Source organism: Crocuta crocuta, unplaced genomic scaffold (assembly GCF_008692635.1).
Source record: "Crocuta crocuta isolate KB4526 unplaced genomic scaffold, BGI_CrCroc_1.0 scaffold1529, whole genome shotgun sequence".
In the NCBI taxonomy this organism is placed as follows: domain Eukaryota; kingdom Metazoa; phylum Chordata; class Mammalia; order Carnivora; family Hyaenidae; genus Crocuta; species Crocuta crocuta.
The window spans coordinates 225,644-243,178 of NW_027532160.1; the positions used below are offsets into that span (position 1 = coordinate 225,644).

The 17,535-nt window shown below is 45.5% G+C and overlaps 1 protein-coding gene and 1 long non-coding RNA gene across 2 annotated transcripts in view; both read left to right on the top strand.

Annotated features, from left to right (window-relative positions):
• Window positions 1-8,769: 8,769 nt before the first annotated feature.
• LOC144241812 (uncharacterized) lies at window positions 8,770-9,984 on the top strand. Its single transcript, XR_013338202.1, has 3 exons — window positions 8,770-8,851; window positions 9,358-9,430; window positions 9,927-9,984. It is a non-coding gene; the product is annotated as an uncharacterized LOC144241812 (long non-coding RNA).
• Window positions 9,985-11,610: 1,626 nt separating this feature from the next.
• ARMCX4 (armadillo repeat containing X-linked 4) overlaps window positions 11,611-17,535 on the top strand; it is a 9,084-nt gene continuing 3,159 nt past the window's right edge. The window contains exons 1-7 of the mRNA XM_077776443.1: window positions 11,611-13,440; window positions 13,828-14,002; window positions 14,423-14,487; window positions 14,755-14,994; window positions 15,145-15,546; window positions 15,667-15,939; window positions 16,477-17,531. Of these exons, the coding sequence (XP_077632569.1) occupies window positions 11,611-13,440; window positions 13,828-14,002; window positions 14,423-14,487; window positions 14,755-14,994; window positions 15,145-15,546; window positions 15,667-15,939; window positions 16,477-17,531 (4,040 nt within the window). The remainder of the gene's footprint in view (window positions 13,441-13,827; window positions 14,003-14,422; window positions 14,488-14,754; window positions 14,995-15,144; window positions 15,547-15,666; window positions 15,940-16,476; window positions 17,532-17,535) is intronic.

The following is a 17,535-nucleotide window of genomic DNA, read 5'->3' on the forward strand; positions in this document are numbered from 1 at the left end:
AGATACAAGATTATTATTATTATTATTACTTTATTTTTGTTTTTTTTTTGTTTTAATATAATTTATTGTCAAATTAGTTTCCATACAACACCCTGTGCTCATCCTAACAAGTGCTCTCCTCAATGTCCATCACCCACTTTCTCCTCTCCTCCACCCCCCATGAACCCTCAGTTTGTTCTCAGTATTTAAGAGTCTCTTATGGTTTGCCTTCCTCCCTCTCTGTAACATTTTTATTGATAAACATTGAGCAAATGGCTAAGGAAGAATTCTTGAGACATTTTTGGTGCCAAAAAAGGTGATTTTACTATAGCACAGGGACAGAACCTGTGGGCAGAAAGAGCTGCACTGGGATTGTGAGTAGTGACTAATTATATACTTCTAAGTTAGTGGGAGTTAGGGATAGTGTAAGTCTAAAGAATTTGAAAGCAAAGCTTTCAGGACCTTGAAGGCCTAGCTGCTGTGAAGATAAGGTTACTTTTAGTTTTTAATAAAACAAAAACATTAAGGAAGTGAGGCAGCCATGAGTTCCTTGAGGAAGGTCATGCTCTGCATATTTCAGATGCCTATCAGTAGGCTGCAAGCTGTAAGGAGGTTTAATTTAAGCTACATTTCTCTTGCCTTTGTTCCCCTCATCAATTTCCCCCTTAACAACCTTGGCCTTAACAATCTTTAAGATTGTTGAAGGCAGAAGGTCTCATCTTCTGTAGCTTTTTCTTGCTGAGTAGGGGCATAGAGATGTCCCTGCCTATGGGTCAACATTGGTTAGTTGAGAGTTTAATCAGAGTTAGGAAAGGCTAAGACAGCTGTATCTAGAGTGACTAACATATGGGAGTTCTCTTGAGTAGAAAGGATCATCTGTTGGCTTGAAGTTATGGCAGTGAAGGAGTCTTGGCACCAGGTAGAGAGACATGGGAGAAAACAGCAAAACATGACTAAAATAACAAAAAGAAAAAGAAGCCCAAATAAGAGTCCTTTGATAGTTGACAAAAATCTTCCTTTAAGTCCAGGAGTTTAACCAATTATTAAAGGAAAGAGAGGAATCATTTAAAGTGCCAATTTGAGTATTTGTCAGGTAGAAATTAAAAAATATTTTTGTGGTAATCTGGAATGTATACACAGCATTTTCTTTTTATGAGAGCACAAGTTCCACCTTGTTAAGTAGTTAAAACATCTAATGCCATTTTATTTTGTAGAACTCTTTAATGCATTTGAGTTATTTTAGTGTTTAATAATACAATGCTATTTTGAGAGTCATTTAAGGCCTTGATTGTGGTGGTGTGGTGGATTGTAGTAGGTGGTATTAACCATCATGCAGATTCTGTTTTGCTTAGTAAGCAATCAGGTAATTAATAAGAGGTGCTNGCTCAGAACCTGGAGCCTGTTTCAGATTCTGTGTCTCCCTCTCTCTCTGATCCTCCCCTTTTCACACTGTATGTCTCTCTCTCTCAGAAATAATTAAAAATATTTAAAAAAACTTTAAAAGAGGTGCTTTCATAGAAACAAGAAAAATATAGGTTAATGGTTAAAGCAAAATATAAGCTGAGTGTCTGAATCTCCAGCGCTGCCAGTGAGAAGATTTCTAGATGTCAGACTTGAAGTATCCTCAGATAGAGTGGAAACAGGCAGCAGGAATCAGATGGGTTTTTCTGGTTTGTAACTCAAATACCTCTGATGATCCTTTTGAATGGTCCATATAGCAGTAAGCACAAAGATTGTCTATACATGAGTTTTCTGACAATTTCTTTGAAGTTTACCTCAAGTTGTCTAGTTTAGGCAAACAACAAACATTTAAAGACAATGAGAACCAGAATTTAACATCCATAAAAGTGCATTATTGAAACATAATTTTTCTCTGTAATAACCCTCATTTCCAGAGATAGCCAAATCAAGACTAATTCATTGGTAGAACAAGTCCAGTTTTAACAAACAGCCTAATTATTTACATAAGTTCAGCAAGAATAACAATTGGTCATATAGCTCTTTTAAAATTTGCTTTGCTGGAACTTTTTATAAGGAATATATATTTTTTACATTTATTTATTTTTGAGAGACAGAGTGAGACAGAGCGCAAGCAGGGGAGGGGCAGAGAGAGAAGGAGACACAGAATCTGNTCCCAGTCACCCCTATAAGGAATCTTTAGATTGAACTTTTGGTAGCCTCTGCAGGCCAGAAGTCAAGCCAAGTACTTGCCATCAGACATGCCTGCAGTACCTGTAGATTTGGGCAAATTCCTTTTCATGAGGCCCCAAAGATATCCTGAGGTTCCTGCACCTGCCAAGAAGTGACATTCTTTACTCACCTGGTAAGACTGCTGGGAACTCTGTAAGCAATGTATCAGGCCAACATTTCCAAGGGGCTTTATTAGTTTAATGCTTTATAAAGTCAACCTTAGTTCCTTAAAACTGTTTGGTCATGTCTGAGTCTATGCATGTCACTCTCAAATATGACATCCCAGTCAAAGCCTTGGTAAAATAACCAGTATTTCCAATTGCATCCTTTTACAAAGAGAACAGATTCTTATTGAACTTATGCAAACAACTGTAATTACCATGGAAGAAAGAACACTTGCTGAGAGCTTTTGAATTTCAGAGGATTCAGGTAGAGAGAAAAGTTAAACACCTCAATTTGTTCACAAATGAATACTTTGTCACATTTCTGTATGTCATAGATATTTTAAGGACATTTTCCTTAATCTGGAAGAGCAAACATTAGAGAACTAGCAGTATTTCCAACAAGAGTCACAAAAACTATAATCTTCCTCCGTTTATTTAGTCCCATGTTACTAATTCTTGTTCAGTTTGAATACAGCTTTTTAGCTCTGGAAATTTTTACTTGTTTGTTTTATGATTTTAAAGATGTCAAATATCTGCAAGAGGCCCTCAGTTCTGTATCCTTTTTTAGGGCCATAAAAACCTGGACTTAGGGTCTCTCAGTCCATTTGCCCTGTTTCTTGTAGAAGCGATCTAACTGATAGATTGCATTAAAGTTTAATTTCCCATTAATGGGACATTTTTCCTCATCTCCTAAGGAGTTTTCTCATCTCCTAAGGAGTATTGAGGCCAGGCAGTACTACAAAAGAGAAGCAGTTGGTTTTTTTTCTTTCTTAGATCTTGCAATCTAAATTGATTCCAGTGGGTTAAAAGGCATCACAAGGAGAGTCCTCGGGGACTGAAGAAGAAAATCCCATGTTTCTTGAAAAGTAGACAAGGTCAATTACCAAAAATCACCCCGACTCATGGTGGCATCCCACGCAGGATCTGTCAGAGGTTCCTGGTGTCAAAGCGACTGGAGGTGTCCCTCAAACAAAATCGCTATGATCACTGACCAACCGCTAAGGGCCCCTGCGGGAGGCATGCTAGCATACACCCACATTCCCATTGCATCCTAGGCTACAAATGGGTGCCTGGAGCTTGAAACAAAATATTGTGCCGTGCTTTGAAAGTCGTGTTGTAGTTTACCTTGTCTTGAAAAGCATGATGTTTTTTAACGTTTATTTTTGAAAGACACAGAGAGAGGAGCACGAGTTGAAGAGGGGCAGACAGAGAGAGGGAGACAGAGAATCCAAAGCATTCTTTAGGCTCTGAGCTGTCAGTACAGAGCCCGACTCAGGGCTTGGAGGCATGAACTGTGAGATCATGACCTGAGCCAAAGTCAGAGGCTTAACCAACTGAGCCACCCAGGCACCCCAAGAGCATGCCATTTTTAACCTATGGAAAACACTAGAAAAGTTTTACAAGGGGGAAATACCCAATTCTGTAATTTAAGTAGTTAGTGGAGGACACTGACAGAAAACAGTTAAGATAGAAATCTGTCATAGTCTAAGCGACATTCCAATAAATATAGTCTTTACAGCCAAATTCCCTAGGAAACGGTCTCTGGTTGGGTTTTAATTCAGTCAAATACTGGTTTCAGCTAGCTCCCAGTGGAGGTCCCTCAGCCAGAAGCGGCTAGACCAGAAATGTCACATTAGACCACATTAGACCAATGAGGAGGAAACCTCACAGGGGAATCTTAAGATTGGCAGGTGTGCTGGTCACCTGTGCCCAAGACAGACAACTTTGAATAAAGACAGGAATAAAGAGAGGACATCAAGTTTCGGGGTCTTATTCCTGCCAGGGTACTAACTTCCAGCCAGGTGGCTGTCCTGTGCCCAAGACAGACAACTTTGAATAAAGACAGGAATAAAGAGAGGACATCAAGTTTCGGGGTCTTATTCCTGCCAGGGTACTACCAGCTAAAAGGCAGGCTTTCTCCTCGAGGTAGAGTATTGCAGCCTGAGCAATAGACATGAAAGTGTTCCAATAAGACCTTACGCCTTGAAAAGCCCCTGAAATGACAGTAAAGGAAGAAAAGAGAAAGTATTCAGCAAGTTTGTACCAAGGCTCAGAGTCCAGATGAAGATCCAAAGTCCCATGTTCAGACAACAAAATGATGGGGTTTGTGAGCAAATAGTTAACAAAGAATTCTTGAGACATCTTTGGTGCAAAAAAGGTAGTTTTATTATAGCACAGGGACAGGGCCCATGGGCAGAAAGAGCTGCACTGGGATTGTGAGTAGTGACTAATTATATACTTTTAAGTTAGTGGGGGTTAGGGAAAGGGTAAGTCTAAGGAATTTGAAAGCAAGGCTTTTAGGACCTTGAGGGGCTAGCTGCTGTTAAGATGAGATTACTTTTGGTCTATAATAAAACAAAAACATTAAGGAAATGAGGCAGCCATGAGTTCCTTGAGGAAGGTCATGCTCTGCATATTTCAGGTATCTATCAGTAGGCTGCAAGCTGTAAGGAGATTTAATTTAAGCTACATTTCTCTTGCCTCTGTTTTCTTCATCATTATCATCTCATTGTGGTTTTCTAAAATTATTGAAGTATAACTGACATACAATCTTATAGTAGTTTGAGTTGTACAATATATTGATTCAATAATTCCATATATTACTCAGTGCTCACTATGATAATTATAGTCACCATACAATATTATTATAATATTATTGACTATATTTCATATGCTGTATTTTTCATTCCCATCACTTATTTATTTTATAGCTGGAAAGATGTACCACTTAGTTCTCCTCATCTATTTCACCCATTCCTTGCCTCCCTCACTTCCCTTCTGGCAACCACCAGTTTGTTCTCCATATTTAAGAGCCTACTGTCTCTCTCTCTGTCTCAAATATAAATAAACATTAAAAATTTTTAAAGAAAAGGGGGGACACCTGGGTGGCTATGTCTGTTAAGCAGCTGACTTCAGCTCAGGTCATGATCTCACAGTTTGTGAGTTCGAGCCCCGTGTCAGGCTCTGTACTGACAGCTCAGAGCCTTCAGCCTGCTTCAGATTCTGTTTCTCCCTCTCTCTCTCCTCCCCCAACATGCTGTGCCATTTATGACCTCTCTCTCTCAAAAATAAACAAACATTAAAAAAGAGTCTGTTTTGTTGATGGGGCTCCTGGGGGGTTAAGTTGGTTTAGCATCCTACTCTTGGTTTAAGCTCAGGTCATGATCTCATGGCCCTGAGATGGAGCCCTGAGTCGAGTTCTGTGCTGACAATATGGAGCCTACTTGGGATTCTCTCTCTCTGTCTCTTTGTGTCTCTCTTTCTCTGCCTTTCCCCTGCTCCTTCTCTCTTTCAAAATAAATAAACTTTTTAGGGGAGGGGCCAAGATGGCTGAGGAGCATGGAAGTTTTTTTGCCTCTCTTGTCTCTGAAATGCAGGTAGATCAACACCAAACCATCTTGCACACCTAGAAAACTGATTTGAGGATTAATACAACAATCTGCACAATTTGAATCACAGAACTCAGCAGGTACACAGCACAGAAAGGTGAACTGGTGCACTTCCCGCAAAAACAGCTGTAGAGAAAGAGAAAGAGTGGAAACACCCACAAGGGACTGAACAACAAATGGAGAAAGGAGAAAGGAGAGGATTTAAATTCCATTAAGACTCTATTAACAGGGGAGCACAGAATCTGAAACTTCACAGCTCATTACCTGGTGGAGCTCTGGTGGGAAGGGCAAATCCCCAGGAACAGACAGCAATGTCCAAGGGTTCCTCGGGCCATACAGGGAGAGGCGGTTCCCCTGCTGGGAGGACATTTGGCAGAGGCCCCACAGGTAAATATCTCAGTGGACCCTGGAGAACAGCCACATCTGCTGGTGTTGGAACAAGGACATTAAGGATGAAGCTTGGCACCAGCTGTGTGTTGTAATTTACCATAATCCCTGAAACACTGCTGCTATATGATCATACCGACATTTTCTGGAGCAGGCTGGCACCTGGCCACAGTCTCTGGGCATCTGCAGCAGCAGAATCATGCAAACATTCCTGGGGACAGGCCTGCACCCAGCCATTGCTTGTAGAGACCATTTCCCCAGAGGGTCTGAGCAGGTCAAAGCCACAAGGCCCTCAGAAATGAGCATGGGGAGGGACAGAGAGAGGAAGAGATAGAATTCCAAGCAGGCCCCACACTGTTTGTGCTGAGCCTGACATGGGGCTTGAAATCACAAACTGTGAGATCATGACCTGAGCCAAAATCAAGATTCAGATGTGCTTAACTGACTGAGCCACCCAGGCATCTTCATATCATATAAATTTAACATGATGTATTTAATTTTTCCTTTATTGATGTACATTTTGTTTCTTCAGCCTTTTTTAACCTTTATAGTTACTGCAATAGATATCCAATAGATATTCTTTACTAGATATACATACATACACACATATATACACACACATATACATACACAATGTATATACAATACATATATACAATGTATATACAATACATATACATTCCTTTGTGAAACTGTGTAGGTATAGGGGCGCCTGGGTGGCTTAGTCGGTTAAGCGTCCGACTTTCGCTTGGGTCATGATCTCGCGGTTCGCGGGTTCGAGCCCCGCGNTCAAATTTCTATATTTTGACAAACTTCTAGCTGAAACATGTAAGACACAGTTGTTTGGATTTGATTTGCATTTCTTTCAAATTGAGCATCTTTTCATATATTTATCAGTTATTTGTATTTCTTTTCTGAGAACAAATCAGTTCATGTCTGGTACATTTTTCTAGTAAGTTATTTTGTTAGTGATTTGTAAATTTTTTAGATTATCACAAATTAGCCATTGGGGTTTGTATTTTGCTTTATTAAAATATTAAATGTTTGTGTAATCAACTGAATCTTTTAATTTGATGGAGAATATAAGTTAGTCATGGGCAATCAAGTTCTGAGAAGTCATTATCAAGGTTCTAAAGCACTCTGAGCTCCCTGGCTTACTTCCTAGCAGGGCCTCCCCCACACAGGGGCCCCTTGCAGGGAAAGCTTCCTGCTAGAGTGTCATATTTCAGCATTCAGAGAAAGAGGCTGCTTAAGGGTCTATATTTAGTTTATGACTCCCTAGCTGGGACAGCTGAATGGGAACTAATTTCTACATACTTTGTCCCTGAGTTCTGGGTTTATTCTGAGGGGCTTGTATGGGTGGTGCAGTGAAATTGTCACATAAGGAAGTGAGTGAAAAGGCCTCTTTCTCCTGGTGACTGCTTGGGATCCTGTAAACTGTGTTTTTTTGTGAAGTGAAAAATGACAAAGATATGAGGGGTGTTGCAGTGATTCACAGTCCCCCACAGACATTCACCACTATCTTCACTGGAAGGTGCTGAACATGAGCAGCTCCTAGGGCAACATATAGTACATGAACAACAGATCCAGGAGATATCTCACCAATGTCTTGATTACGTGAGCATTCCACTTGCTAAGCCTCATTTCCATCAGTGGGATAACAGTAGGTCCTGTCCAGGGTGTGAGGAGACTGATTTGATCATATGCCTGTGTAAAATCCAAATAAAGCCTCGTAAATGGAAAACAGGTTAATCTGGGAAGTCACCAGTTTTCAGGCACTGGGTTCATCAGGAGTTGGGTCTTTAGTCAATCATCCAGAATTCATCTATGAGGAAGTTCTCAGACACCTGACAAGATCAGCCAGAACCTCAAAAGGTTGTAAATCACTTGTGGGAAATTGCCAGGTTTAGAAAGCTGAACATTTTCCCAAGGATTACACATCACACTGAAACCGTGCTGGTTTTGTTTAGGAAATTTTTGTATATAAAATGTTGATAATTACTAATATGTTTTGGAAACTGAAATAGTTTATAGCAGCTAATGTGGCACAAAATAAGGTGAACAAAAGATTGTTCTGTTATTTTCACGAACTAAATTTTAAAGTCAAATGAAAATGGCTTGATTGCATTTCCCGATTACAAAAACAATGAATGCAATGATAAAAGGAAAAAAAAGAACATAAAAAAAAAAGTTAAGTGCCCTTTCTAAATGCATTCTCTGCTTCCTTTCCTGACATCCCTTCCCTAGCCCATTTTGGTGCAGCACGGTACCCCATGGGGACCATTGGTCTTATAGTCTAAGGCACAAAGAGAGGATTCCTCAAAGAAGCAGAGAAAAGGCCCGAACCAAGGCCTGGGAGAGGGTGAGATGCAGACCCTCCCAGGTAAACTGAGAAGGGCAAACCACAATCGCAAGGCGATGAGGCCACTAGTGGGCCTTAAGACTGGAGATGACAGAGCTGAGTGACTGCGCTGTGCGCGCTGAGGCCCTGTGCAAAGACGGGTGGATGGGGAGTGGGTGCACCCGGAGGCGGGGGGAAGGATCCTGCAAAACTCCCTGCCATCCGGAAGGGGTGGGGTGGGAGGGGAGAGAGTCTGGTGACGTAGGGCCCTCACGTGACCTGGAGCTGCAGAGCGACGCAACCTTCGGTGTAGTCATCACTCCTGTCTGGGTACCACCTCCCCTCTGCCCTGCGCCCGGCGGACTGGCACTGGGCCCAAGGAAAACCGGAAAGCCGAGGAGGTAAGGAGCCAGCGTGTCAACGCCGGGCGGGTGGGCTTAGGGCAGCGGCCCATCAACCCTGGTAGCAGATTCCCGGATACCAAACAAAGCGGGCTCAAGTTCCAGGAACCTTCCCTGTGACTTTCCCAAGTCCCCTCCCCCTGCCTACGTCTGTGCTGGGGAACCTTGGGCTCTGACTGGGAGGATAGTTTGGGGTGGGGAGAGGAAGTGGCTCAAAAAGGAAATGCAGAGATTGAGATGCCCCATCCTTATTCTAATCTCTGACCGCACATGTCCGCTCAGCCTCCTGCTCATTTCAGTGGAAGGGACATGCCACTGTGGCATTTACACAGAAAATGGTGGGCCTGGGGACTGGACGGTGGGGTTGGTGGGGATGGCGTCTTGGAATGCGGGCAGGGACATTTGATAACCGAGATCCTGAATCCAGAAAGGTGAGTATTGGTATCTGTGTCCTGGGTCCTGGTCCAAGAACTCAGCGCCTTTCTTCTCTCTTGTCTGATGGACAGTAGTTCGGTGTGGCACTGTTTGTGGCGAGGCAAGGGAAGAAGGAGAGAAGAAAACTGCACGGGATCTGTGGAGGTTAGTGTGAGCATGGGCACTGCCTATGGACGGTTGAAGTTCTGTGTGAATTCTCTATGACAGGAACTTAGGCGCCACAGTCTGCTTGGGATATGGGGTGGGGCTAACTAGGGGACTTTCCCTAAACTGCGTTTACTTACCAAGTTTAGGATTTTTTATTTAAATTGTATGTTGAAAACCAATAAAGATAGCAAACTTTTCTATGGATGCTTTAATTTGCACTTCAGATAATATTGAGAAAATGCAAATTGTATCAATGAATACTATTATTATTATTGTTATGATGATGATGATGATGATGATGATGATGATGTTTTTGAGATAGCCTTTGCCAGGCGGCATAGAGGCTTTGCAAAAGAAAAAGCCTTCCCTCACTCCTTGTCTCTTCTGCTGGAGACTCCTAGAAATGGGTTTAAGGAGAAGTAGGTGGCAGTCTGCTATGTATGATTCTAGAGTAGGGGATCCCGGGGCCTCCATCTCTTTCTCCATTTTCCAGTTTTCCAGATACCCCTGCCTGTCTGAACACCTTGGTGAAAGAAACGATGGACTTTTGGGAGAAATGCTAGAATTGTACAGGTGGTTTTAAAATAATTTGCCTCTGTCTCTTCCTTTTTATTTTTTCTGCCTCCCTTTTACACCCTGCCCATTTCAGTGCTGGGGAGGCCCTAGGCTCTGCTTGCCAGATCATGGGTCTCTAGATCTAGCACAGCAGGTACTGGGACCCTTGTCTTAGATGCTGGCATGTAACAGCACTCAACACTTACCTTCCCCTTTTTGTCTGTTTGTTCCTAGGTCTTCCCATAGGCTTACAGTTGGGCTGTTTACCACTGGAAGCAAGGGAAAGGGGGACATTGGCCTGGAACTCTGAAGGTTGGTGTGAAGGTAGGCAATGCCTGGTGATAACAAGAGGGTGAGCACAGAAGATGATCAAGACTTGAGAGGGTCTCAGAGGAGGGTACTTCTGCCTCTCCTACACTGTCAGATTTCCACAGTGTTGCCACATTCCTTGGTGATTTCTGTGCTGGAAACAGGAGGAATAGTGGGTTAGGGGTGGGCTAGAATGTGACTGAGAAGATTTAAGAGGAGGGATCACAAGATGGGACACATTAGCAAACTGGACATGGGCTCTGGCAATGACAAGTCTGGTACTGGGATAAGTGAACAGGGCATTTATCTGTTCTATGAGGACTTAGTGTCTATTACCTCCTGTTTGTTTACTTGTCCATAGATCTGCCTGCAGTTCTGCTGTAGGGCTTGAGATTACTGGAAGCAAAGAAACAAGGAGGAAATTGCCTCTGATCGGTATAGACTGGTAAGAGGATGGGAAATAACTGTAGTCCTCCAGGGTGGGTTGGTGGAGATCAGTGTGCATCCAGTAGGGTCAGTGTCCAGTCTGGAGTATCCTCAGCCTTTCCCTTTGCCAGCCACCTTTCCCCCATCTCTGTCACTTACCCCCACAATCTTACTTTTCTTTTGGTACAGAGAGTGGGGTGAACTGAGTGACATAGAAAGGTAGTTTGATAATATGCCTGTCACATCAATAACAAAATCTCCAGTCCCATCTGTCCCTCCATCTGTCTGTCTGTCTCTAGGTCTACAGATCTCATGAGTTTATAGATCTACTTTAGGGTATATCACCAACCAAGAGAAGGAAAGAGGAGGGAACTGCCTTGATCATTACAGGTTGGTATGAGAGTGGGGACCTCTGGGAGTGGTGACAAGAGTAGGTCCAGTAGAAATCAAGGTCTGATGGCTTCTTAGTCTCTTCCATTCATAGTCAGTGCCACATTCCAACATCTTTCCCATTATTCATTTAGTGTAAGGAAATGTGTATGGATGTACCTTAGGGGAAAATTGTTGGGCACTGGGGAAAATGGGGAGGGGAGAAAATAAAAGGGATGGAGAGAGTTTGCTCATCATCCTCTTCTCCCACCAAGCACATCATTTCTATACTTTTCTGTCCTTCTGTGTATCTATCTGTATGATGCACAAAATTAGAAGAGAAATTTTAGTCCATTTCCTTCCTCCACTTCTAGGTCCACCTCCAGTGGCAGCTGTAGTGGCCTTTAAGTGGCTGAAGACCAGCGCCCTCACAGGCCTACACCCAGACCTACTACCCTCTTTCCCAATCCTGATTGAGATCCCTGTACCTTGTTCGTGCCTTCAATAGGGGTGATTACATGGGTCGCATTCAGGATGTGGGTTTGGTGACTGCAGGACTGGTGATCTGGGCTGGTACCTGCTACTACATTTACAGATTAACCAAAGGAAGATCCCAGAGAGTGAGGAAATTTGCCAGAAATGGGTCCAGAGTCAAGATGGAGACTGTGGTTGGGGTACAGAACCAGACCTTGGCCATGAGTGAAGCCATGGCTGGGTCAGAGACTGAGACTAGACCCATGGCCAAGACTGGAGCAGAAACTGGAGCAGAAGGTAGGGTTGGGGCTGAAGTAGAGACTACCACCACTGCTAAAGCCAGACCCAAAGCCAACTCTCAGGCCAAAACAATGGTTGAGGTAGAGGCAGAGAACCAGTCTGAGGCCAAAATAGTGGCCACAATAGTGGGCATAACAGAGGCAGTGACTCTTAATGAGGCCCAGGTCAGAGCTGGGGAAGTGGCCATGAAAGAGGCAGTGACCCAAACTGACTCTGAGGCCGGGAGAGTAGTCAGGAAGGAGGCTGTGACCCAAACTAAGGCTAAAGCTTTGGCACTGGTTGCCAGAGCAGAGACCAAGAGAGAAGTAATGACCCAGATGAAAGTGGAAGCTCGTTTACTGGCTGAAAAAGAAGTGAACAAAGTAATGGTGACACAGAGTGAGACCTTGGGAGTGACCAGGGAAGCGGCCAAGATGAGTGCCATAAATAAGACTGGAATTATGGCTCAGACCAAGGCAAGAGTCCTGGAAGAGACTGTGAGTGTGGCCAAAACTCAGTCCGAGGCCAGGCCTGGTAACATAGTTGATGCTAAGGGAAATCCTAATACCATGTCCAGGGCAGAAGCTGGAGTGGACATGAAGTCTTGTGAACCATCTCAAACTGTGGCCAAGATCCAGGTTGACAGCATGCCTGGTGCTGGGGTTGAGGCCAAGGGCAATCACAAAACCACGTCACAGGCAGAGTCTAGGGCAGACATGAGGGCCTCTACCCAGCCTCAGATTATAGCCAAGACCCAGGGGTCTTTGCTAGGGACAAAGTTTGATGCTGGGGGTAAAACCAATGTCGTGTGTAAGGCAGGGACAGGGGCAGATATAAGAGTTTCTACACAACCTGAGACTGTGGCCAAGAAACAGGCTGAGGCGATGTTTTGGGCCAGGGTTGATCACAGAGGAAATACCAATGTCACATCTAAGGCAATGACTGGAGCTGACATGAAGGTTGCTGCTCAACCTCAAGCTGTAGCCAGTACTCAGGCTGAGGCTATGCCTGATGCCAGAGTTAAAGGTAGAGGCAATTCCAATGCTATGTCTAAAACAGGGGTCATGGCAAACTTGAGGGCCAATTCCCAGGCTGAGGCCTTGCCTGATGCCAGGGTTAAGACCAGAGACAATCCTAATGCCATGTCTAAGATGGGGGCTGGGACAGACACTGAGCTCTATACACAGCCTCAGGCTATGGCCAATGTCCAGGTTGCTGTGTTGCCTGATGGCAAGATTAAGGCTAAAAGGAATGTCAACACAATGTCTAAGGAAGGGGGTGGGACAGACACAAAGGCACAATCTCAGGCTTCAAATAAGAGCCAGGTTGAGATTTTACCTGGTACTAGAGGTAAGGCTAGGGGAAAAGCCAAAAGCAAGTGTAAAGCAGAGGTCGGGATAGAAATGAAAGCCTGTGAACAGCTTAAGGTTGGGGTCAAGACCCAAGCTGATGTTTTACCTGATTTCAGGGTTGATGGCAAAGATGATCCTAATGCCATTTCTTGGTCAGAGACTAAGGCAGAACTGAGAGCCTATGGTCAGCCTCAGACTATGGCCAATTCCCAGGGTGAAGCCTTGCCTGGTGTCAAGAATAAGGTCTGGGGCAATTCCAATGTTATATCTAAGTCACGGGCTGGGCCAGATACAATGGGCTCTTCCCAGCTCCATGTTGTAGCCAATTTCCAGGATGATGCCTCATCTAATACTAAGAATAAAGTCAGGGGCAATCCCAAAGCTATGTCTAAAGCAGGGACTGGGCCAGATTCAATATGTTCTGCCCAGCCTGAAACAGATACAACAGGCTCTGCCCAGCCCCAGGCTGTGACCAATTTCCATGGTGAAGCCTCATCTGGTACTAAGAATAAGGTCAGGGGCAATCCCAGTGCTGTGTCTAAGACAGCAGCTGAGCCAGATACAATAGGCTCTGCCCAGTCTGAGGTGTCTAATTCCCAAGGTGAAAACTTGCCCAGCACTAAGGATAAGGTCAAGGGCAAGTCCAATGCTGTGTCTAAGGCAGGGGCTGGGCCAAATACAGTGGGCTCTGCCCAACTCCAGTCTGGGACCAATTCCCAGGGTGAAGACTTGTCTGCTACTAAGAATAAGGTCAAGGGTAATCCCAGTGCTGTGTCTAAGGCAGAGGCTAAGGCAGATGCAATAGGTTTTGCCCAGCCTCAAACAAATACAACAGGTTCTTCCCAGCCCCTGACTGTGGCCAGTTCTCAGAGTGAAGCCCCGCTTGATATCAAGAATAAGGCTAGGTGCAAGTCCAGTGGTATGTCTAAGACAGGGGCTCAGCTAGATGCAGGGGACTCTGTCCAGCCTCAGGTTGTGGCCAATTCCCAAGGTGAAGTCTTGCATGGTACTAAGAACAAAGTCAAGGGCAATTCTAAAGCTGTGTCTACATCAAGCACTGGGCCAGATACAGTGGGCACTGCCCAGCTCCAGGCTGTGACCAATGCCCAAGTTGAAGCCTTGTCTCGTCCTAATAATAAGGTCAGGGGCAATTCCAGTACTGTGTCTAAGACAGAGGCCAGGGCAGATGAAATGGGCTCTGCCCAGCCTCAAAGAGATACAACAGGTTCTGCCCAGTCCCTGGCTGTGGCCAATTCCCAGGGTGAAGCCTTGCCTGATACTAAGAACAAGGTCAAGGGCAATTCCAGTGATGTGTCTAAATCAGGATCTCGGCCAGATACAGTGGGCTCTGCCCAGTTCCAGGCTGTGGCCAATGCCCAGGTTGAAGCGTTGTCTGGTACTAAGAACAAGGTCAGGGTCAATCCCAGTGCTGTGTCTAAGGCAGTGGCTAAGGCAGGTACAATGGGCTCTGCCCAAACTCTAACAGATACAAGCTCTGCCCAGCCCCTGGCTATGGCCAATTCCCAGTGTGAAAACCTGTGTAGTACTAAGAGCAAGGTCAGGGGCAATCCCAATGCTTTGTCTAAAGCAGGGACTGGACCAGATATAGTGGGTCCTGTCCAGTCTCAGATTGTGGCCAATTCCCAGGGTGAAGTCTTGCCTAACACTAAGAACAAGGTTAGGGGAAATTCCAATGCTGTACCCAAGACAGGGGCTGGGCCAGATATAGTGGGATCTGCCCAGCTCCAGGCTGTGGCCAATGCCAAGGGTGAAGCCTTGTCTGGTCCTAAGAATAAGGTCAGAGGCAATCCTAGTGCTGTGTCTAAGACAGAGGCCAGGGCAGATGCAATGGGCTCTGCTCAGCTTCAAACAGATATAACCTGTTCTGCCCAGCCCCTGGCTGTGGCCAATTCCCAGGGTGAAGCCTTGCTTGGTAACAAGAGTAAGGTTAGGGGCAATACCAATGCTTTGTCTAAAGCAGAGAATGGATCACATATAGTGGGTTCTGCCCAGCCACATATTATGGCTAATTCCCAGGGTGAAGTTTTGCCTGGTACTAAGAACAAGGTCAGAGGAAATTCCAATCCTGGGTCTAAGACAGGGGCTGGGCCAGATACAGTGGGCTCTGCTCAGCTGCATGCTGTGGCCAGTTCCCAGTGTGGGGCCTTGCCTTGTATCAAGCATAAGGTCAAGGGCAATCCCAGTGCTTTGTCTAAAGCAGGGACTGGGCCAGATCCAGTGGGCTCTGACCAGCTCCAGACTGTGGCTGATTCCCAGTATGAGGCTTTGCCTGGTGTGAAGAACAAGGTCAGCAGTCATCCCAATGCCATGTCTAAGGTAGGGGCCAGAGCAGATACAACAAGCTTTGCCCAGCCTCAGGCTGAGTCTAATTCCCAAGGTGAAGCCTTGTCTGATGCCAGGAGTAAGGTCCAAGGCAATCTCAGTGTTCTGTCTAAATCACACACTGAGCAAGATATAGTGGGCTCTGCCCAACCCCAAGCTGTGACCAATTCCCAGGATGAAGCCTGGTCTGGTACTAAAAATAAGGTCAAGGGCAATCCCAATGCTGTATCTAAAGCAGAGGCCAGTGCAGATATAACAGGTTCTGCCTGGCCCCAGGTGGTGGCCAATACCCAGAGTGAAGCCTTGTCTGGTATTAAGAATAAGGTCAGGGTCAATTCCAATGCTGTGTGTAAGGCAGAGGCCAGACCAGATACAATGGGCTCTGCCCAGCCTCAAACAGTTACAACAGGCTCTGCCCAGCCCCAAGCTGTGACCAGTTTCCAGGGTGAAGCTTCATCTTGTACTAAGAATAAGGTGTGGGGCAATCTTAGTGCTGTGTCTGAAGCAGGCATTGGGCCAGATACAATGGGCTGTGCTTGGCCCCAGGCTGTGGACAATTCCCAAGGTGAAGCCTTGCTTAGCATCAAGAATAAGGTCAGAGGCAATCCCAATGCTGTGTCTAAGGTAGAGGCCAAAGCAGATACAGCAAGCTTTACCCAGCCTCAGGCTGTGTCTGAGTTCCAAGGTGAAACCTTGCCTGGTGCCAGGAGTAGGGTCCAGGGCAATCCCAGTGCTATGTCTAAGGTAGGCACTGGGCCAGATACAATGTGTTCTGCTCAGCCTCAAACAGATATAATAGGCACTGCCCAGTCCCAAGCCAAGTCTAATTCTCAAGGTGAAGCCTTGTCTGGTGCCAGAAATAAGGTTAGGGACAATCCCTATGCAGTATTTAAGGCAGGGGCTGGGCAAGATAGAATAGGCTCTCTTTCACCCCAGGCTGTGGCCAGTTATCAGGGTGAGGCCTTGCTTGGTGCCAAGAGTAAGGTCAGGGGAAATACCAATGCTGAGCCTAAGGTAGGGGCTTGGACACATAGGATGGGCTCTGGTCAGCCTCAGTCTGTGGCCCATTCCCAGAATAAGATCTTGCCTGAGGCAAAGGACAAGGCTATACTGAAGTCTGAGGTAGAAGCCACAGAAGATGAAGGCTATGCAAAACCTAAGACTGAAACCATACTCACTTCTGAGAGTGGCAGTGGGACAGGCACTCAGGCCTACAGAAAAACTCAGCCTAGGGTCCATGACTATTACTGGAATGGGATTGGTATTGAGGATTGGATTGCTTCTGAGCGATGGATCAAATTTAGGTTTCAGGCCAGGGATGGATACTGGGAGAATAGCATGTCCTGGGCTGATGATGAGAATGAAACCAGTCTCGAGTCCTGGAGTGGGGCTAGTGATAAGTCTGATATTAAGTCTTGGGCTGGGGCTAAGGCTGAGAATGAAGTTGGTTTTCCTTCTTGGGCTGAAGCTGGGGACCAGGCTTGTGGGGGACTCTGGGTTGGGAGTCAGGCCAGTGAAGAGTCCTGGGCTGGGAGCAAGGCCAGTAGGGGAGATTCTTTGTCAGAGGTTAGGGACATGGCCATTGGAGGGTCTTGGATTGGAGCTCAGAACCAGGCCAGTGTGGGATCTTGGGCTAGTACTGGGAACCAGGCTATTGGTGAACCCTGGGCTAGAAGTCAGGCCAGTGCCATGTCCTGGGCTGGGGAAGATGCCATTGGAGGGTCCTGGACTACAGCTGAGGAACAGGCCAGTGGAAGATCTCAGGATGGGGCTAGGATCCAGGCTAATGGAGGGTCTTGGGCTGAACCTATAGCTGGGAATGTGGCTAGCATTGCGTACTGGGTTGGGGATATGGACCAGGCTAGTGAAAGGTACTGGATTGGGAACAGTAATCTGTCTGGTGGATCCAAGCCTAGATTTGAGGATCAGGCCAGTGGAAATGTATCCTGGGTTGTGGCTGGTGGCCAGTCCAGGGCAGGGTCTGGGCTCGGGCCT